This window comes from Amia ocellicauda, chromosome 6, assembly GCF_036373705.1.
Source record: "Amia ocellicauda isolate fAmiCal2 chromosome 6, fAmiCal2.hap1, whole genome shotgun sequence".
NCBI lineage: Eukaryota > Metazoa > Chordata > Actinopteri > Amiiformes > Amiidae > Amia > Amia ocellicauda.
The window spans coordinates 28,669,225-28,692,846 of NC_089855.1; the positions used below are offsets into that span (position 1 = coordinate 28,669,225).

At 36.4% G+C, this 23,622-nt stretch overlaps 1 protein-coding gene across 2 annotated transcripts in view; it reads right to left on the bottom strand.

Moving 5' to 3' along the window:
* nalcn (sodium leak channel, non-selective) overlaps window positions 1-23,622 on the bottom strand; it is a 147,443-nt gene that overhangs the window by 59,063 nt on the left and 64,758 nt on the right. For both annotated transcript variants that reach the window (XM_066706776.1, XM_066706775.1), the window contains 4 exons: window positions 16,929-17,060; window positions 12,539-12,706; window positions 4,093-4,284; window positions 280-417 (listed from right to left, as the gene is read on the bottom strand). In XM_066706776.1, the coding sequence (XP_066562873.1) occupies window positions 280-417; window positions 4,093-4,284; window positions 12,539-12,706; window positions 16,929-17,060 (630 nt within the window). The remainder of the gene's footprint in view (window positions 1-279; window positions 418-4,092; window positions 4,285-12,538; window positions 12,707-16,928; window positions 17,061-23,622) is intronic.

The following is a 23,622-nucleotide window of genomic DNA, read 5'->3' on the forward strand; positions in this document are numbered from 1 at the left end:
CTAATTCCTAATTAACAATCTATGCCCTAGAGCGTTAAGCTCTTGTCTTAAATTAAATTACATCTGTGAGCTGCATACAAAGCAAATGCAAAAAGCAGCCCAACATGATGGAGACACAGACCCTTTCTGTGTTGCAAAATGTTTGAAGTGATTCTGTGTAGGAGTTTTCTCTCAGCCAAACTTGAAGCACATATAAATTCATCAATTAAAGTTATGTTCGTAAGTCCTACAGAAATTTGAGAGCCAGACAAATAATTAGCAAAGACTTGAGATTCTTACCAACGTGGCGAAAAGATGGTACAGTATGAAGTAAATTGCAACCACTGGAGCCCACATCGGGCCCACGGCAACCAGAGTCTGGTCCATGACGTCAACCCATCCTTCTTGGGTGAGAATTTGGAACATAGACATGAAAGCCTGTAGGAGTATCAAAATATTGACATTTCTACAACAAACAGTGTTAATGTAGCACACACATGCAAACACTAACGGTGTCTGCAAGTAACATTGCATGAACAGTGCTTCAAAGACCATAGGACAGAAAACTGAATTAATTAGTCTTAGGTAGGTTATACAGTACATGTCAGTGATTCAAATGTACTAAATCACACCCCTCCAAAAAATAAACAAACTTAAAACTACAATTAGGAAAACAAATATTGGATATGCAGTCACAGATACATTTTATACTTAATACTTTTCAGCATCGTTAATGGTCTACCTGAAAAACATACACACACACATACACACACACACAAAGCACAGATTAAGAACAAAACATGTGGATTTGGCCTTTTGCATGTAATCACAACAATATGTATTATAATGGGGTTCACCCATCCTTGTCAGTTGACCAGTGGAGTGAATTTTAGTTTACTACATATACTAAAAATAGTGCTAAAAATTGCAAATCTTTGTAAATAATGTAAGTCACATTTTTGTTGTTTATCTGTGCTTAACCACTATCTAGGAGATAGCTACAGCAGTAGGTACCATTCATGCCCAGCTCCTCTGTTTTAGCTTGCCATACATTGTCTGTCAAATTTATTTCCTTTGTTGTATAGTTCTTTGTGGTTAGACATGCAGATGATAAACTTTTCCACCAATCCATGTGTCTTCCTGTTGTTTTTCATTGGTCAGTGTAAATTCTGATGCACGTAAATCCAGATCGAATCGAACTGAATTACAGACTTAGTGTGCAAGCTCAGATAGGGATGCACACACTCGTTTTTTTCTCTTTTCACACACGTAAAAATGCAAAGCCCTTAAGAGTACAACTCAGACAGAAGGAAGCAAAATGTTTAAACTGAATGCAGCTATGATTCACACAGTAAGGAGGGATAGTTTAGAAATATATATAGAAAGTCAATACATGTTTGAATATAAATTAATGGCTTAGTCAGATTTTTAATTTGTTTGTCAGTATTTTAGAAAATAAGTTCTATTAGATAGTATAAATACTCAAGATTTAATGATCAACTCTGGGACATACTGTATATATATATATATATATATATATACATACACATATATTGTATTTTCATTGTTCATTGGCATTATCACATCTGAACAATGCCTTGCATATCTGCGATATCAATTTCAAAAATTAGATTTTGAGATTTTCTTTCTAAATTGCATCCTGTAATTTAATATTTACTTGGCTGAGACAGCCGACAGCTGTGAAAAAACAAGACGCAAAGTTTAATGCAAATGGATACTTTTAATTGTTCAAACGACAAAACACAATAACTTTTTTCACAGTGTCTCCAATTAACTGCAGTGTATTTATTAGGCAAACTAAGTGAAGATTTTGGTCTGTCAGCTTGAGGTATGAAAATGTCAGATCAGTCAAATAAATGAATTGTTGTTTTTTTATGTTGCTTTAATGGCTCAGGCTGCCAGGGGGTGGCATTTAATTCCTTTCTATTAAGTGACATCTGAAAAATCAGAATTAGTATTATTCTAAAGAACTTAATGTGCTTTTAAATGGCTACAATTTCTTAAATTGCAAATGTGATCATTAGATTAGGATTACATAACACATCCGTGAGTGAATTTCAAAGGGACTGAATAAGATGGAATCAAGTGCACTATTAACTTAAAAGCCTTTGTTGAAATTTTAATAACACATGAATGTGTGGGACTATAATAATTATTATTATTATAATAACCCATTTATTCAGCTGGGTTTTTACTGGAGCAATCTAGGTAGAGTACCTTGCTCAACAGTAAAACAGCAGTGTCCCCCACATAGGATTGAAGGCACAAGCTTCTGCTCAGGAGCCCAGAGCCATGACCACTATTACACCCTACTGCAACAATAACAGGCTGTCCCTGAATATTGTGCTTCCTTTGAGAAAAATAGTACAGACTATTCCTCTGAGTATGAACCTTATACCAAAACTCAATGTGTGTGTGACGAAGATGATATATGTTTCACTTTTCTGTAAATGTAAATGTGTTAACCACATTCCTGACGCAACTGCTACCTCCTAGATGGGCTGTCATAGCCAGTGGTCCTGAACCTTTATCTGTTGAAGAGCTACTTTATGTTTACCTAAAGTCTTGGGATCTATGCTGCTGAGTTGTCGAGCAGGGGTTGTCAAGATCTATTTAATGCTTCCAGATTGACTGGTAGATCATGATCGAAAGGTTGGGGATCACTGGTCTAAGCTAATGGTTATTGTTCCATTCAGGAGATTTGTAACCATTTCCATTACTAATGGTTGTCCAAAACTCAAACTTAGCAAGGCCAGGCCAGATGAGCATGGATTTAGCAAGATCCAACAAACACTTTATTAGGGAGCAGTGCCTGTTTCCTGGACCGACATTGTGCATCAAGGGAAGGGTGAGGTTTGGAAGACCAAACAGCTGATTTAAAGAAGTCATCCACTTGGGAAAGAACACTGTCTGTCCTCAACATATCTACGGAGGGTATCTCTAAATTGACATTTCTGTTGGGTGACCTCCAGGTGGAGATGTCCTTCTGCACTTCAGTATCCTGCCTAAGTTAGTTGCCGATCCTTTGACGGTGTTACCATGGGAGGGAGTCTAAATCACCAAATCATGTAACATAATGAGTAATGAGATATGTTATGATTGTCCAGCAAACACCACTGCATAGCCTTACTGGAGGATGCATAGGACATATTTTTCTACATTTTGTGAAGAGTAGGTCTTGCAAAAGTGACTCACAATGGAAGGAATGATGGATATGCCTAAATATTTTCTTAATTATGACAAAAGGTCAGGCCAGATTGAAAGACTTTCGGTCAAACCTGACACTTAATGCTGGCTTTCCATTGGGCAAAGAGAAACACACAATCAAGTGATGATATGTGGATTTTGGGTGGCTTGAATTATTATATATTTTTTTATCTGGGTTTAAGACAAACAAGAAACAGGTGGCCACAGTCAGAGGGTTTTTACCTTGAAGGTCAAACCAGTGTCCGTCGTTCCCTGCATTAGCCTGCTTACCAACAAAGATATATAAGCCTGGTCACACTTCCTTTAGTTCTAAGCCATTACTGACACAGATAATTTCGCAATGGTTCTATCTATCAGGGGAATGGGTAAACATCATTATCTACAGTGGTTATCATGCCACCCGGAAAGCCAAGCTTGCAAATGAGCAGCATCTGTTTACAGAGGCCTTTCAAAGTCCCACTGCAATGGGATCAGTGGATCCCTTGCAGAAAGGGATAAAAAGATTTTGTTAATGAGAAAGTATCTCACGAGCACCTAATATCAAAGAACTCTGTGCAGGGTCCAACATCTGCTGGCAAATTAAAGTTCCATCCGCTACTGTTTTTCTATCTTTTCCCTTTGTGTATTACCTGACTTCCTGTTTTTGAACTGAACAACAAAAAATTTCAATTTCCAACATTATCAATATTCTGGGAATTAAGCATGTAGTATTTACTCGGACACTGGATTGAAATGTAATATTTTCTATGTTGACTATTATTTAAACCTTTTTTGCTATAATTCTGTTGTGCAACTACTTAATCTTTCATGGGCAAATTAATTTAATTCATCTTATTTCCATCTTATTACCGCAATAAACGATTCCTTAACTCAATCAGAACTTACCCTTGGAAAGGTTGTGAATCTGTCCAGCTCTTCCACAAAACAGAACATCTGTAAACTGATGGCTGACATCACAATGAGGAGACTAGCTGTAAACACAACTAAACTGCCCAGTTTTTTCCCTGGCCCAAAAATCTTGTACACAAAGTCTTCCAGAGCTGGTGAGATCTTAATCAGTCGTACCACTCTTAGGACCTGTTGGAAAATTGGAGAAAGAAGAAAAGAAAAATACAACTGCATTTTCCAGCCAATTTATTTTCTCTAGCGGGCACCCATACTTGCCCAGGTTTGGAGAGAGCACCTGTTCACTCTGGCATCTTTCACAGATCTGGAATAGTGTCCATAGCGTTCAGACATTCCGGTTCCTGCCTTGGGTTTCATGTAAGGAAGCAACCTGCTTACATACTGTGTGTACAAAATCAGCATTTCTCCATAAAGGATGGCAGCCCATTATTGGCACAGAATCTATAGAGTTATGGGCAGCAAGTTTTCCTGAACACCATTTAATTTACTGTTAGTATTAATTTGGCAGATGCCTTTATGCAAGGGTGACAAATACCATGCAATAAACAAAGTAAAAAGAGGTTTTCAAATAATTTAAAACAGCGACACATTTCAGAGAGTGGTTGAGTACAGTGGGGTTCATGTTTGGTTTTGAGACGAAGCCAGATATTTTTCATACTTCGCTAATATTTTGACAGTGAGACACTTCCAGAAAAAACAGTAGTTCTTTCCAGTTTGGGGTTCTGTAACCTTTTGTCATGTCTCTGCACTGCCTATGCAGAATTGCAGGCATTTAAGTTGTCAATGTAGACCAAGGCTTTGTTACAGACGTGGCCGAAAGTATTGGTACCCTTCCATTTTATTCAAGTAATGCACCATTTGCCCTGAAAAGTGCTGAAATTAAAAGATCTTTAGTCATCTATACATGCATGTGGTTTGGTTTGGTTTGCAGTGGAACGAAACAACAAAAAAAAGTGAAAAGAACTGAATTCTTGCTTATTCTATAAAAACATTCAAAATTGGCTTGGACACTATTTTTGATACCCTTTAGAAGTTATATGAAATCTTTTTATAGTAATGATACCTCAAGCAGACCATTCTCTTTTAATTAGTATCACAGGTGTCTTCAATCGCATTATCACTCATTCAGCCAGTTTAAATGGAGAAAAGTACTCACTGTTTTGTGTCACTGTGTGTATCACACTGAACATGGAAAAGAGAAGGAAAACCAGAGAGTTGTCTGAGGAGGTTAAAAAGAAGGTAATAGCCAAGCATGGTCCTACAAGACCATCTCTAAAGAACTTGATGTTCCTGTGAGCACTGTTGCCAATATTATTAAGAAGTTTAAGGCCCATGAGACTGTAGCCAACATCCCTGGATGTGACTGCAAGAGGAAAATTGACCCAAGAATGAAGAGGAGAATTGTTCGAATGGTGGAGAAAGAACCAAGGAAAACCTCAAAACAGATCCAAGTCGACGTTCAAGCTCAAGGTGCAACAGTTTCATGTCGCACCATCCGTCTCTGTCTGAATGAAAATGGGCTCCATGGTAGAAGACCTCTCTCTAAGAGAGAAGCACAGAACAGCCCAACTGGAGTTTGCCAATAATTTGTCAAATAATGTACTATAACAGAGATCATTGATTTGACCGTTTTCAAAAAAGGAAACATTGATTTCTATTCCTTTAAAATAACAAGGTTGTTTTTTGTTTTGTCATTTGTACTCTTTCCAGATTGCTATTGGCGACAATTTGTCCCTGCAGACGACGCATGTTGGTGGTCAATCCATTAAAAAACTTTTGATCAAGAGCAGAGAATTACTATCGATCCCTGTACCTGAACCCTTATACCTGAAGCTTAGCTTTATGTCTCTGCCACTGTGCTCCATAGGGTTAATGTGGACTGAAGCTGACTGATAAGTGCATGACTATCAACTTCTCATACAAAACAACTGCAGCTCAAGCATGTAACAGAAAAGCCTTCATAATCATAATACCTTTACACAGTGCAACTTTTAATAGTATTTTTTACTACTTCCAATAGGAATGTGACATTTTTTATCCATCCATCCATCAATTTTCAAAACTGCTTTTCCTGGCTAGCAACGCCCCTGTTCTGTATTGTATTTTTGATCATTAATAGGGTACAACCCAATGGGGCGTATACAGGCGTTGACTAGAATCCTGAGATAAAATGTGACCCTATAAATGAATAAGTGTTTTATATACAATTTGAGAAAATATTCATAATGAAGACCTTCCTATCCTCTCTGACGTTCCATTGCAGATAGACAGATATATATAGTACACATTTGACAGATTAAGATGGCTGAGGTTCACAAATCCATATGCTGTAGGAGTTTGAAGCTATTTGTTTCTCTGAAAGTTTCTTGCTCAATCCGGTCCTACAGTCTACCATTACCCTGGTACACATGAGGCTCATAATGTCAAGAAAAATGTCTCCTCAGAGCTTACTTTGTCATAGTCTTTATGGTTACTACGTTTCATTTTATGCATGGTTCTGCATTCGGTTTACACCTTGCACATCGATCTTTGACTTGTCTCTGCTCCTGGTACATGGTCTGTCTGCTAATTATTGGTTTAGGTGCATTAAAAATTCTGCACACATTTCAAATTGTGCTCCACTACTGAGAAGCATACCTATCATGATTAACTATCTTTCGTGTTTGGAAAGGTGTCTCTTGTGTGGCATTTTTACCAAATTAGATGACAATAGGCTAAGTCTGACCTTTTGCAGGGAAACTGCCAAACATTAATACTTCCCCGGTGCACTGAACAATGTGTAGCAGATTGAAAAAAAAAAAAAAAGCCTGTTTTCAGTCCTATCAAATAACATTAAGGAATAAATAAAACGTAGAGTCTGAATTAGTGCTCAACCATTTGGAAAATGTGCATTCAAACAAAGTATATTTTTTAAAGACATTAAGAGGACAATATTTGGATACATAATACATAATAAATGGTCTATATTAAGTTGTAGGGTTTAACATTATTGTGTTAAGATTAAGACGGCTGTTACATTTAGGGTTAGTTTGAGGACAGGTGTCTTAGGTTGGGATTAAATTTTCAGGTATGACTATAGATACAGTTAAAATCTGTCCTTGAGCGAGTGTCAGGATTATATTGTTATAAGGTTATTGTTTTGACCCTGTGATAAGTCCAGTCTATAATAATTACATATCATTAAAATCAGTTTGATTAATGTAAAGACAGGGGTGAGGGGTACTGTTTGGGCAGAGCTCTGAGTTAGAGAAATGGGTATAGATAAGTCTTAGTCTGGTCTCTGATTGAACAAGCATAAGAAACAGAGATAGTATTAAAGTATGGGTTAGGGATCAGGACAGGGATTGGTCCACAGTTAAGCATTCAGCTAAGTAGAAGAAGTTGGAGCATAAGGACCAGTAGTTTTATTTCATCACCCTCTTTGTAAATTCACCTCCATTGCACCATATCCCTGCCTTTTGTGTGTCAGTTCCCAAAGACCTGGCCTACTTAATGAGCCCCGCTCTGTGGTCATCCCCACATTTCCTTTTTTTGCATAACAACAAGCATTTTATTTATCCTTATTCAAAGAAATACGAGAGTGCATAAAGTAGTATAGTAATTGTGGAGCATATTTTTGCTTAAACGCATTATATAAACCTGTCAACAAAAGCACAATGGCGAAAAAAGCTGTAAAGAGACCACTCACTGAAAGAGTGTTGTTAATCTTGTATATTTATAATTAGCAATCAGTAATTCCTGTGTTGCTAGTTGAACTGGCAATTACGATAAATATATTTTCCTAAGAATACCATCTCAATTTGGAAAGACTTTGCTTTTAAATTATAATTTTGTACAAATACACAGATAACTCTTTAACACAGATAGAGGAACAGGAAATAACAATATGCTTTACAATGTAATGTAACAGAGAAAGGGATACTGTATGTTAAAATCTGTAATTGTGTACATTTGTAATTGTATGCATCAAGGATCTAGGCTATAGGAGTCCACAAGTCCTAATCAAGACCTAAATCATGTCAATAACATTTTAATAACTGAAATTTTCTTTCTGAAATCTGATGTATAAATGGAAACTGTATTTAGCTTCCAACATTCTAATATATTTTAATTAAATGCATTGGGTCAAAATAATAAAAAATACGATTTTTTTAGCAGTGAATGTTTAATAGCACATAGTTTCATGTATTTATTTCTTACAATGGATGTTGTAAGATTTCAATAAGCTTAGAATTAATTTGGGTTCAATTTCAGAAACTTATACAGAGAAATACTTTTAAACACCCCCAGGAAGGTGTTGTAATAATGCTCAAGGTCCCAAAAAGCAAGGAAGCAGGGATGTTGAGTCAGTATTTAAGGAGATACAGTGAGCTAGGTGGCTAGAGACTCATTAGTCTAAAATATTGCAGAACATGTGAAATAATTAAGTAAGTTGAGTCTCCCACTGAAGTGTTGATGAAACTTCTTTTACTTGTTTCTGTTGCTGTTATGTCTTGTTTAATAAACATATTAGGCTACACATCTGAATTCCGCATAAAGACTTTTAAACCTCCATGGCATAATTGTGGATCTGGCCAAACACAGATCTTGGATTGGCAGGGGTGTACAAGAGGTTGCGGCACTTTCTTTTAAAAACTTGGCTGAATATTTTCATTTCAGAACCTGCCCCTTAAACTGGAGTTGCTTCAGTCGGTTTTACTTCAAAGAAAATGAACTTTTTCAGTGGTTTTGCGTGCCTCAAATTGCAAAAACACAATAATTTGACAATCCCACTTGACAAATGCATCTCTTATTTCATGACACATATATCCACCCACACATGCAGAAAAACATGGTTAAAATCCATCATATTTTAAAGTGGAAGAAAGTGCTGCTTCAGCATCACAGATGGCCAGGAGATTTCTTAAGACAATTTCTACTTTTGCTTTTGTTCAGGTACAAAGGGCACACCAGTCGCAAAAAAACTATTGGTATTTTGCTATTGACTTGTTTAGCAATGGCTAATAGGGAGATTCAGGAATTAAAGACATTTCAGAAAGTGATTTAAAGTGATCTTGTGTTTTCCAATGATACTCCACATTTAGTCAAATCCAAATAACAATATATGAACATTTTTTGAACAAATGTAAAAGGTCTGGAAGGAAATTTGGAAGGGTAAATGGCTCCACATATGGATCCAATAGTACAAATTGTGTAGAAACATCAGAATTGGCAATGCATATCTTGTAACCAACTGCAATACTTAGTTATAGTTAGTTGCTGTTACTTTAAGGTCCTGCTGGGCTGCATTACTTAATAATGTGTGTAAGGTACAGTGGTCAGAAAAGTTACTCCCCCTAACTATCATCATAGGACTCCCAATAACCATTCCCTGGTTAAATTGACACAACTGAAGTGTTATTTTATGTTACTGTGTAAGTTTAGTGTTGAAATATAAACACAAATGCTTGGCAGCTGTCATGCATTCACAAAGAAAATACTGCAATATGTCTTGGTTACCTTTGCATGCATGCATTTTTGACTGAATCTTCTTATGGATGGTATTCGTAATTTTCTGATTAGTTTATGTCAAAACTGGAAAAGGGAGCATCAGAAGGTAATGTAAACTGCCAAGCTGGGAAAAGATTTTGATTAGAAACCACACCGAGACATAACCTGGTTTGTTTAACTGAAGGAAGGTGGGGTTTATTTAAAGAACATGGACATATTTCAATGCAGTGCATGTATAATGTCATAGCCCTCCTTTTGAGATTTTAAACAACATGTTGTGATTCATTCCTTCTTCACTTGATCCCAACTAATATATCGCTTTGTTGATGTTACATTTTAGATTAAACCTGAATGAGGTCAAGCAACATGGGCAGAAAAAGAAGAATTACCGGCAGATGTTTGAAAATAATGCTGGGCTGAATAAAACTAAGCTACACCAGATTAGATCTATATCTATCTTAGTATTACCACAATATCATGACCGCTTCAATGTGTCATATGATATCAACAAAAGTCAGCTCAGAAACTCAATCTTTCTTGTTGAAAGTGGAATTTTGCAGACCAAACTAGAATATGTTTGCCATGTGTTAGCACTGGGTTAAAATATAGCTCAGTAAGACTAAGGGAATCCAAGAGGAAGCAAACTGATATTGGTAGCATAATGTTATTCTAATCCACCCAGATTCCCGAGATCCAGGAAAAAAGGTGTGTGCTTTGTTTTTAATGAAATTCCTCAGCCATTACGAGCTATTAGCTTTGCCTCCTGTTAGCTACAGCTGTCAAGATTTGACTCACTTTGGTGACAGCCGGTAAAATGACAACCAGTAAAAAGCCAACATTTTTCACATGATCAGGGATGTATTACATACCAATTATGTTTTCATGCTATCAAATTAAATATTTTATGTGGTTCACTGAGTGAGGAATTAGTAATACAAAACTATGGAAGTTTTGAAACTAAAATGTCTAAGAATATGTACATAATAAAACATCAACAATTCATATTTATCTGGTCCACAGTACATTTTAAACCCCATACAAGAAATAAACAAATCCATAACTCCCTCTTAGCAGTATTAACGACACTGTACGTTTGGGACAATAGTACAGTTATGTACCTCAAACAAAACTCAGCAAAAAACTAAAAGTAACTCAAAAACTATTCCACATAAGGTTAAAAACTGCCTTCTGGGATGTGTGGCGTGTAACAGCCCCTAACACTACTTAGTTATTACCAAGTTAATTATATCAGCATAAAAGGGGGTAGAAATACTTTGGCCCTTAACAAACTGCTTCTGTAATCTAAAGCCCCACATTTTATCACACATATCTTTCCTTCATTTGAAACAATGCTATGCAGTTGTTAATTTAGCTGTATTTATTTATCACCTTTTCAGAGAACACTGATTCAGGATAGAGAGAGAGAAAATCTTTACAAATCAGATATTATAGTTTTTATAATAACATAGCAAAAAGTGGATGGGAATAATATTTTTTCCCCACACACAATAACACCGAATCTACTGGTCAGTTGGAATACGACAGGAAATAAAGCAAAGATGTATTGCTCCCTAACAGAAACACTAATAGTGTGATGTACCAGCTTGGTGGGTTAGCAGTTATATTACCGACATTTACAGACAAATTACTGAGATTCACAGCCTATTTGATAGAAAGGTTAGAGGAGCAAAGGGCACCATAATTGTCCCCAATTCCACTGATTTAATTGAATAATGCAACTTCACCCCTTCATTGATGTTAATAGATGCACTGTCATGGAATACATATTTCCTTCTTACTTTTGTAAAAAAAATAGAGAAAAGTAAAGATCTATATTTTTTTGTCATTGTCGATTACTTTCTTTAACTTTCCAGAATAACTTTCCATTTTCTGTTTCAATATGTCATTTACATGTTTTAATCATTACAAATCAAAGTAAAAAATGTCAAGTCTCTTGACATTAAACGAACTAATCCTTTGCTGTTAGAATCCATGCAGCATCAGAGACACAGTACTTTATACTTTTCATTATAGATTTCACTAGATATTTCAGGAACCTGACCTGAAACAGCTGTTTGCTTATACAGTGTTTTAGTTATGTTTTCTTAAATACAATAAACAATAAAACTTGCGCATCATAGACATATCCTCCTATCCAAGAAACACTGTTTTGTGCCAGCCAGATACTGTATCTGGCACCCAAAGCTGCAGGAGACAGGGGACTTAATCTCCCAGCTCTGCTGTTCTGGCCTCAAGGCAAACCACGGACTTATAAAGGCACTCTCTTCTCCAATATACCACTGGCAATGAACAAACATTAGTTATTTATTAATACACAGGCCTTTAACCCATCCTTAATTTCTGTGTGATTTGAACAGGATCTGTAATGGCAGATCTTCTTCAAACGGCCTCAAACTTTTTTTTGGTTCACAAGGAAGTAAAGCTTGTCTTCTGATTCCAAACTTGAATTAAGAACACTTTACAATTTTAAAACAATATAAGATCAAATGGAAAAAGAGAGAGCTATAAATAGGATTTTAATTGAAATTATAGTGCAGGTCACCTATTGCACTGTGGTGCTGATGTACTGTGACATACGAGTTTTGCTGCTGTCACGTACAAATGAGACTTGCTCCTTTGATCACTAGCGTTCAAGTCTTTTACAATTATTAATATTATTAAATTGTGCCTGTCTGTGACTAATACAGCCTGTTGGAAGTATGGAAAATTAACCACAGTTCCTGCACAGATTCAGAATAAAAAAAAAAACCATAATGATAAAAACAACATCCAAAAATAGAGTTTTAATTTTATAGTCTACAGAAAAAAACAGAATTCACTTATTCACTTTTAATTGAGAAGAATTGTTTCACTAAGACTGTTGATTGTTGATGTCAGACTGCACAGATAGCATGAGGTAATGGGGACAAATTACCTGGAAGTAGGTGAACTGGGAGTGATACAGAACTGGGTAGATATGCAGGGTTGTGCCGACTACTAGCAGTGACTCAAATTTGTGCAGAGAGGAGCTGATGTATCCAGTGAAGCCCAAGCACCAGATCTTCAGAAGAGCCTCCAAGTCAAACAAAACCGTGAAGGCCACCTGCAGGAGACAGGCGGTGAAGGGTCAGACACTTTGGACATCAATGAGGTCAATGCATTATTACAAGGTTTCTTTTGCATACAAGATGAAACTACTTTGATTTCACTACAGCCCCTGGAATGTAGTCAACATGTCTAAGTAGGTTATTATACCACACAGAGCCCTACAGTAACAGTAAACTTATTCGGAGTGGAACACAGATGTGATGATGCGTGACATTATTTTAACATCAATAAAATCTGCAGCAATGAACACCAAATTGAATAAACTACTCATAGAATGCTACTGAAATGTGTGATTACTTTCTTTTTTTTTCACATGCATGTAGTGAAGATATACCTAGATATATGAAATAAAAGACAGACCATAGAACAAAAAATAAAATCAAAATCAAACCATCAAACATAATTCAAGTTATATGCAGGGTAAGATCTGCAAAAAGAGACAAAAATATATACGTCTATGACTCCCTGCACTTCTCTTGTGCATACAAAAAAATAAATACATTATAAATAAATAAATTATGATATGGACTCTCAACACTTTGCACATAATTCTCCATCGCTTACACAGCTTATCTCCTTTATTCAGCTGTGAGGGGGCGGGTGGTCTCCAGACTTCTATCTGTCTTTGTGCGCCGTGCGCCGGCTGAATACTGATTTCACCAGCAATGCATTATGGACAGGGAAATAGCAAAAATGCTCTGCCTTGAAAGATTATAAATATAGGGAAGGTGCACAGGTTATCGCTTTCTTCATTGTCACTAATCAAAATGAATCCCTGCTGCTTAACTTCAGATTTACACAGTCTAAATAGTGTGTGGAGGGGAGGTATGAATGAAAGTTTAAAAAAAAATACCATAACATTTACATTTAAAGAACTCCATTGCAAAGTCTTACACCATCTCCTGTGCCTTTTCCCCCAACAATATATATACTGGATTCATTATGCCTGCCCTACATGCAGTACAAGGGATTGTCTGATACATGGCTGCTTTTTGAATAAATGCTGTGGTCCACAAAATAGAGGAATGAAACAATAGAGGGGGGATGAATAATAAAATAACCTGCATAGAATTGAGCATTAGAAAGCAATACCCATGTCCTAAAGAAGGAGAAGATGAATTATCTTGGCAGGTAACAGAGCAGCCATTTAATCTCTCAATGGACCTAAGGAATATTTATTTTCCCTTTAATTTGAGAACTAGTAAATTGGCGTAATGAAGGTGGGTGGGGGGGATCTGGAAACAGCGTGATAGAAAGCAAAGCAAAACTGTGACTCCAAGCTCAGGCTTTCTGTAGTTCATTTTACACTTCCCAAGATCCTCTCTCTCAACTAGCCTCCAAAAAGACATGCCAGGGAGTCTTCTTACAGTCTTATGGCTAAACCACTGCACAATCTGTGAATTGAAAACCACCACATAAAACAGGACAGCACTCTTTTCCTATAACAGCCCCATTCCTGTGGCAGAAATAGCAGCCTTCGGTGGCATTCCAGTGCCTGAAGGGGAAAAAGTGGCGGATTGGCCCTTTACAATCACCTGAACTGAATCCAATTGATATTTAGTGGTTAAATGTGACGGATGGTGAACCCACCACTATAAAATCACATACAGTTTAATTATATTAATCATGAAATACTGGGCTGGTGAATTTATTGGCATAATAAAACAATTAAAACAAAGAACAGCCACACTAATAACCAGAAATAAACAAATCGAGCTGTGAATAACTTTGCTTTTTCATTTTTTTCTTTTTAGACATTACACTCTGCAGTTCACAGCCCATCATTTTTTATTTTCATTGCTTCTGAATCCAGGTTGGCAGATGTAATACATTATGACCAAATCCCCCACTTGGATGAAGGGAGTCCTTCATTAGGAGGTAAGTGGAACTACTCCTTTAACTTGTTGTAGAGATTATGGCCTGTTCTCTGCTTGCAGATATTGTAGATTTCTAATCATCGAAAAAGTACTATGCTTTAATTGACAAAACCATGTCAGAATACAGAATGAATGGAGAGGAAGGAGGGTCTTTAACAAATTATTTAAAATCAAGAGTTGGGAAATTAATCTGGGATAAACAATCTTTCTTTCATTTCTAAAATTACATCCAATAAAGCTGTACTTGTGCAGGACAAATGTACAGGGTTTTAATGTAGCAGGATTCTGTACATGCTAAAATTAAGCTAAATTGGTGTTTTGTGTTACATTTCTTATTTAACTTTTAGGTGTATTCACATGAAAAGCTTCTCTTCAGAATGCACCCTCAAAATGTCAATATAAATACACTTTACATTACCATGTTCTTTAAATGGACTCCAAATCAGGCATTTTGTTTAAGCCAAAGCCTCTCCAACACGGTAATATCAATATACATTAAGTACTTTGGACTACCTAAAGTCAGATGTCTTGGTGAAAGCAAAATTCAAAACTCTGATCTCCTCAAGCTACGATGTCCCTACAGAAACAAATGATTGTTGACATTATAGTCAAGGCCGAAATGGTCTGTCAGTACTGTCAGGTCTAGAAAAAGAAAAAGAAAAAAACAAAAAAAAACGAATGACGGAGTGAACTGTTTCTGAATTCAATTAGATACAGAATATGTGTTTCAAATCTATTCTGTTGAGTGAGAGTTGCAAGTTTTCAGATAAAACCATACTTATTAATTTGTAAGCTAGCGATCACCTTGAACAGAGTGAACATGGATATTTGTCCACTGACTCTGGCCATTGAAAACTATGAGACGATTGAAAACATCTACAGTATCTATGTATGTAATAGCGTTTGTACATAATGTTCTCTGTAGGTATATTTGATTGTACATCATGTGTGTATGGGGATATGTGTTGTTAATGTTCAATGGTTATCAAAAATATTTCAATTTTCAGCGTCAGAGCAGGAGCAATGATAGGTATCCGTGGCAACCAGACTCTGTGTTGAGTACACAGAAAGTTGAATAAAACACAAACTGACAAATATGACCCAATAAACTGTACAACCTGAAATAAATTATTTTAATACAGAAACCAAGGGTGACACATTAGAAGTACAGTGTGAATGAAGATTTAAATACCATAGGTACTAGAATACAAGCAACAAAATGTATTATATTTGTTAAGTGCTATCATTCATGTAGCTTTGATGTATGATTCAGATTCTGAAACTGAAAATGATACTGAAAATGTACCAGAATTCCACTTCTGTACACTTAGATGTGTAAAGGCTCTGCACATTGACATTTTAATAAATAGTCATACATAGTAACAACCCCTAAGCTATATATGATCAGGTCTGATCATCCTCAAATGCTACATACCGAATGGAAGTATAAAGTTTATTCTTCTTCTTAATAGTATTAGCCAATTATTATTTGTCAGCTGATATCAACTATAGTCAACACTGTTTGAATGACAGCTGTAAGGCTTTATATCAAAACGAATTGTGAAATCTCTCTGAAGAGGTATATTTAACAATTGAAAAAGGCAATGCTGACCTTCCAATTCTCCCCTGTGCGCCTGTTTCCGAATATAGACACAATCGGTGTTGTCAAACAGGACTTTGCGGGTTTGCTTTATGATTTGTAAAAGCAATAGCTAAGGCAATGAAATCATTTGTTTTTAATAGGATCCCCAAAATGAAAAATATATAGGTTTGTGTTCAGAGCTCTAAATAATATTACACAGCTATGAGACCAATAAGTGTCAAGTATATCTATATTGTCGACAGCAATAAGTAATCTATATCAGAGTCGTGTAAGTTTAAATGTCTTTTCTTTTCTGTTTGTTTGTTGTACAGCAGGCTTTCAAACTCTTATTGTGCTTGTTCATTTTCTGTTCATGGCTCGGATTCTTGATAAAAACGTCAGGAATTATTGTATTGTTTATTTTCTCCAGATCGGTATAATATAGCTGTAATCATCTGAATTGGACTGGTTGGTTTGTTTTTAATTAAATGTGGACTAACCTAGTAGTAAATCTGCAGTGTCTGCACTCTTTTTTCCATACATGTCCCTTACTTTTCCATGGTCTTCTGCACTGTGCATCATGGTTTACTATACCTGTGCATTCTTCACCATAATTCCAGTTTGCTTTACCACACTTGCCGTTTTACTATGGTATAATACTGCAGCAGGCTTCATAGAGGGTTGGACCCTCTAAGGGAAGAAACACAAGCCCTGTTGTTTTCTTTCGGTGAGAAATACCCAGCAGGCCTCACTCTTACCTCAGCGAGATAGAACTCATCGTATTGCTGCCGGTGAGTCTCCCCTTTGTAGTAGTTGCTTGCGGCAACAATCACATCCACCGCCACCATGCTCAGGATGAACATGTGAAACACAGAGGAGCGCATCATTTGCTGTGGAGACACAAAACGCAGACAACTCTGAGCCATTCAGCAGACACCAAACACACTTCAGGAAACAGCGTGACAGAAAGCAAAGCAAAACAGTGCGACTCCAGACCCGGGCTTTTTGTAGATCATTTTACACTCCCCAAGAGCCACTCTCAACTTAATATCCCGTACAAAAACATGCCAGGGAGTCTTCTTACAGCCTTAGGGCTAAACTACTGCTCTGTGAAGTGAAAACCTCCACATAAAACAGGACAGCACCCTTTTCCTATAGCAGCCCCATTCCTGTGGCAGAAATAGCAGCCTTCAGTAAGCTGGGGTCAGTGACATCCAACTGCCTGAAGGGGAAAAACTGGAGGATTGACCCTTCACAATCACCTGAACTGTCGGGACTGCATTCTTTTTATAACTGTACATTGAGCAGGGTCAAGATATTCAACAATAGTTTTAAAATTTGAATATTCATTTCGGTACAAAAAATAGGATCGCAATGCAATAACTACAGAACAAGAGAGTTCATTTTGAGCAGAAAAGTTTTTTTGATCCAGAAAATGTGGAGAAAAAAAAGCAACCTCTGAATATGTATTACTGTATCTTTTATTAATGGGATTTTTGATATTTTCTCCTGCGTGACCTTTGCTTTCATATCACAATTTCGCGCTGGGGTTTGAAGACATAATAAAACCAAAAATAAAGATAACTTTCATTAGGGCTGCATAGAATTCTTAATCATGCTGCTGAAAAAGTAGGACCGATGTATTTTAATAGTGATGGGGGGGTCTTTCCATTGCTTATCACTCAAACAATTAGAAACTGAAAATACAGTAATTCTTTCACAGGTGTTCTCTCCTAGAAGGAAGAACATCATAGTGGTCTTGACTGCACTTTGATGGGTGAGCACATGGGTACCCACACAGGGCGACAGGGAAAAGTGATTTTCCAGTCCCTGAAGATGCCATTACTGCCGAGCTGGAGACGGATGGTTCGAGGATTTCACTGAATCTCACACATACTCTGCTCTTGGGTGTTTGCTGACTGGCTTGAAAAGTGTAGGTATTTTACAGTAAAAAAAAAAAAAAGAAAAAAATGGGATAAAATACAATGTAACCAATAAACCAAAATAATACCGATCAGGTTAGACATGATTGCCATGTTAAAGAGAGAGACAAAGCTGAGCAACATCCCAGAAAGAGAATGACAGGAACATTATTGTTGCTCTTTTTGTCATGTTTTGCTTCCTTGTCTTTGTCATTTGTGAAACTTCTTTCATAGCACTGTCATCCATTACTCATGTTTTGAAGTAAAATGTTGTATATAAGCCTACTTTTTTAATATTCATAATGGTACCAATTAATCATACCATGAGTTGAAGGGGCTTGACCGCCTGTTATAATATCGTATGGCTTGCTTCTTGATGAATAAAGCACCATCTAACCCATTTAAAACCCACCCTAGGAGACTATGCTATGTCCTATCAACTACATATACAACAACACAGCAATTCAAGGGCTATATACACTGATTTAGCAGCAGTATTATTCTATTTATTACCTTAATATTTAAATTTCGAAAATTCTGATGGCATATATTATGAGTAAGTCTTCTGGGTCCAAATAGATCCTTCACTTTAAATTTACTTTCCTGCTTTGGACAAGCACCTAATTGAATCTCTTACTGTATCATGGCAGATGAAAATAAAAGTCTAATACATTGATTTAGTCTCGTTAAAAGATATTACATTTAATGAGATATTGGAAATATTTCAGAGTTGAATTAAAGGTTAATACACAGGCACTAAGTACACAGTTTGAAAGCTAGATTAATTTGGATTTCAAGTTGGTCTTAATTGAAATTCCGCAGACTTCAATTTAAACTATACCTTAAAAAAAAATGAAATGATTTAATCAGTTTTGCTCTTGTGCAAAACTCAATAACACAAAAGCAAACCGAAGCCCAAGCTGTGATGGAATCTGACAGCTCTTTTATTGAGTTTTGTCTTCATTTTGAAGATACATATTTAGAGCAAAATATCTGAATCTGACACTTGCTGTGACATGAAGACAATTACAAATAGCACGGTGGACAATGGACCCTTCTTTATTTAACAATCCCTGTGACTGAAAACCATTTGAAAAGTGATGATTTTAATGAAGTTTCATTGCTTGACAATGTCGACAATCTAATGCAAAACCAAAATACCATCATCTGATAATGAGGTAACCCTGACTATCATTATTCAAGAGCACCAAGTTATTTAATTACATTCATGACAATTTCTAACCTACAGCTTTCAATATAAGTATTTTCATTGACTAAAGATGTAAGATATTCTAAATGAAAAATCTCTGATATTTGTACACTGGCTTATATTACAGTTTATAAATTAAGGACCATTCTGATTTAAAATCAAAAAATAAATAAAAAGCCTAGATGTACGGAATTATACTTAGATTTGTTCTAATAGTACCAGACTTTGGTCCAGTCATTAACAAAATTGAAACCAATTTCTATAATGTACCATGTAAGCTTTTAACAACAAATCATGCTCAAGAAAACATTCCCACAAAAAAACACATTTGAAAGTGTGTCATTGCAGAATCCACAATGCCGTCAGATCATGTAATAGCATGACAATAGCACAAGACAAAACCATTACAACCAGAAAAAGGCAAACCTTGAAAAAACAAATCCAAATATAATACACAATCTTATTTGACTGCATCAGCAGGTAAAGCATGGTTAATAGAGCTTGGCAGCAGATGCTCAAACATCTGTCTGGCACTGACATATTAAAGAGTGGGGAACAATGCTGAATTTGACAAATCCAAACACATTAATTGTGATGACAAAATGCAGCAAATCCTAATCTCTTGTCCAATATCCTTTTATACCTCCATATTTCCCTAGCCATAATGAACAGCCACAATGCCATTTCCCATACATACATACAAATAATACATACATTTTACATAGATTAAGCTAAAAAGACAATTTTACAATGGAAATATAAATCATATAACAGAAAAGCCATGTTGTGTTTTGAGGAGAGATTTTAGTTGAAGTATCTAGTGTTTGTTCCTTTAAAAATGACATATTAACATCCCTGAAAGGATTTCTGGTAGGGATATGCTGCGATTTTTCATCCCTTTTCCACAATATGAGAGTGAGTACTGTCACAAAGCAAAATAGCCCAGTGGGTTAGTTTCCATATATTCTGTTATTGTTATTGTTATTGTTATTATTATTATTATTCACATTCAACAAGGAACTGCTGATTCAGGTTAGCATTCAAAACTATAAACTATTTATTTTTATTACAGTAAACCAGCTGATTATTAAAGCCTTCCATTCACATACAAAAGTAATAATACATTATATTGATTTCCTTCATCACTGGGAAGACCAATCTATATCCATTCAATCATATATGTTAGTAAATCACTTGATCAGATGTTTCAAATGGAACATTTAAAACTTCCTAAATATATCTGCAGAAGCAGAAAACATTAAGTCATTTTCAAAGCATCTCTTTTTCTAATGGACATGCCAGGGTGCTCTGGTTACAGTTCCTTGCCCTGTCTTGTGAAAACAGACAATCCAGGAGGTTTTGATTAGTATGGAACAGGGCCCATCAGAGCAGTGTACCGTGCAAGGTATGCAACGTCGCTCGGGGGCCTACAAACACGAAGAGACCCAGGGTAATGGCACTCCTTGTTAACAGCAATAGCCCAAGACCCCCAGGTGCTGTACTGTAGGCAACATAAAGCAATCGGGGAGTCTTGTCAGATAATATTGGAAAAGTCAGCGGTAGGAGCCAATGTAGATAATACATATGGTATACAAATAATAATAATAAAATTTATATATCAATATGCCTACTCGGCATCTGGAAATTATGATGGACAGTCTTTAAGATGTAGCTGACATCGTCCTCGTCTGTAGATCACTGGAAAGGCAAGGCTGTTTAATATAAACAATATGGGCAAACTGTAAAGACAAATCAGTTGAGGGGTAAAGAAATCTTGAAAGAAAACCAGTCCCTTCCCTGCTGAAATCAAATGATCATCAGTCCACTGAAAGCATCTGAGAGCTTAAGAGTATCACAGAGCGGTATGGAAGATCCCTCCAGCACGGGAAACTCTTTGCAGCAGAAGGAAGGATTGTATCGAGCCGGAGGGAGGGATATCCACATGTGGTGCTGGAGAGCTCCAAAACCTTCTGAGGTAAACGGGCCTGCTGCCACGTACGTGGAAATTATGCAAATGCATTTAAAACCATCTGTTTGGAAAAATATCGAGGACGCTGAGATAAATCTCAACAGGAAGCTCAAGTGTGAACTTGTGTCGCTCGCAGAAAATGTGCCAGGAGAAATTATGCAACAGTGACCTTTGGTGGCTTTAAAAAGCTTGTTTACCCACCCAGGGAATGTAAAATGATAATATCTACAGCTTAATGAGGGACAGGTTTGATTGACACTAACCTTCACAATTGTGGATTAATATATTTTTCTCTCTCTCTACCACACTTGCTAATGACAGCAGCTGAACTGAATCTAGAAACAAAAGCACAATCTAGGATATTAAAAATATAATTATTATTATTGAGTAAATAGTATGTTCTAATTCGTATGCTGTGAAACATGGCACTACAGCACACAGCAAATTATAACTGTTTCTATGACCTTCCAGGATTGTTATGCTGAGGAGCAGTCCCCTGTGTAGCTGATTAACTTGTGCTTTGGACGAATAAGTCATAATTATACTGGAAATTGTCCAGGACGGTTTCAGCTCTTTTTCTACAATCCACTCATCAAACCCCACTGCCACCGCAGGGATATTCATATTCACCATTCATTGGATCCTGGAATATTTAAAAAAAGGTGTTTAAATGATCTTAGAAGCAGGCCAAGCAAATCCCAAAAACCCTGAAAACCTTAAGATGGTGAGGATCCACTCATGCATTTACTCAATTACACACAAACTTAGAAAAAAAGAGTTGCATGTTATGTTACTTCGGAACTGTTGCAATACTTAATAGGAACGGGATGCGAAACATGGCTGAGACAGAGAGACACAATCAGGGAGCCATTAGTAAGAAAAGCATGGGCAGTGAAAATATATTTCCAAAGGTTGCGGGGAGGTGAGAGTTGAAACTCAATTAATTATTGAGATCAATCTCAATTCAGTAATTTTACAACAATGATTGTGATTCAGTGGTTTAAATGTAAAGAGATTTGGCTTCCCTCGGCTGAGGGAATGACGGTCTGGCACCGCGTTCAGACTGTGAACACCCCCTTTTGTACGGGGAATGAGCCAAGGAGCTGCTGCAGGGGCGGTGACAGGGGAGGTGGGGGGTGTGAAACGACGAATGTTGGGGGGGGGTGTTAAGGACGGGGTATTTATATTTTATTGGGGCGGACGCGAGAGAGCTGAATCAGAGTGGTCTACTATTGAATTTGAATTATAAATTCCAAGTCAAGATCAACTTTTTTAGATTTCCTGCTTCTTATTTTGTGCATAGTGGTACAAATTGAGCACAGTGCAAATCATGAAAATGCATTCCCATCCTAGATCTTCAAACTGAACAGACATTTTTTCAGTGCATAGTGACGTTAAAATACTCACATTCACCATTCGATTAAAAAGCATGTTGTACAATCTGAAAAAGCCCTAAGGCTCTAACTCTCAAAGATATACAAGTGCTCATAAATTAAAATGATCAAGATATTTATGAGAACATTGGACTCACTTGATGCTGGATTCCCCTGATAGAATGGATGGAATGATCAAAAACAAAAATAAAGACAAAGGAAATATTACAAGACACATGCCAAACATGCCATTTCAATTTCCTCAAAAATTATCTATTCATCCTTCCTCTGAAATTACCATATTTCTTATTATTATGAGATATTTTACTACATGTTTATTATAAGCCCTGAAGATGTTTAAATTTGATATTATATTTTTTAAATGAAAAGGTCTATAAGCCTTTTGTTACATTGTCCAGCAATATACAGGTGATAAAAAGCATTCTGAATAAATTGCAAATATATTGACGAAAACTAACACAAACATTTTCAGTCTTGGTTTCACATAATTTGAAACTTTCAATTTCCCTGCATGATACACTATAAAAACAAACAGAGGAAAAAAATAGTTTCCCTTGGCTAGAATTTTCAAAAGGAAAAGGTCATTTTCCATGTTTTTTCCTCATTTCAAATTTGCTCACTGGCAAAAGGAACAACAAACTGTGGCTGGACTAATGGCCTGCAGGATTCAGTCAGTGGATCTGCTCCAGGCACACAATCATGACTGAAGTCCTCCCCTGGGTGAGAGGGCTAGGCTGGCAGAAGATTTTCAAGTGCTGCTTTGCATGTAAAAGCAGAAGTTTGATAGCTTTTAATAAACAGAAAAAGTAAGGCAGAATTTTTTTTTATTCATACAACAATAACAAACGGATCATTGAAAAATATAAACATTTGTCTACTTCGATTGTATTTTAACACCTTTAATTTAAACATTACTTAAGAGTAAAAGCAAAGTTTCTTATACTAAATACTTATAAA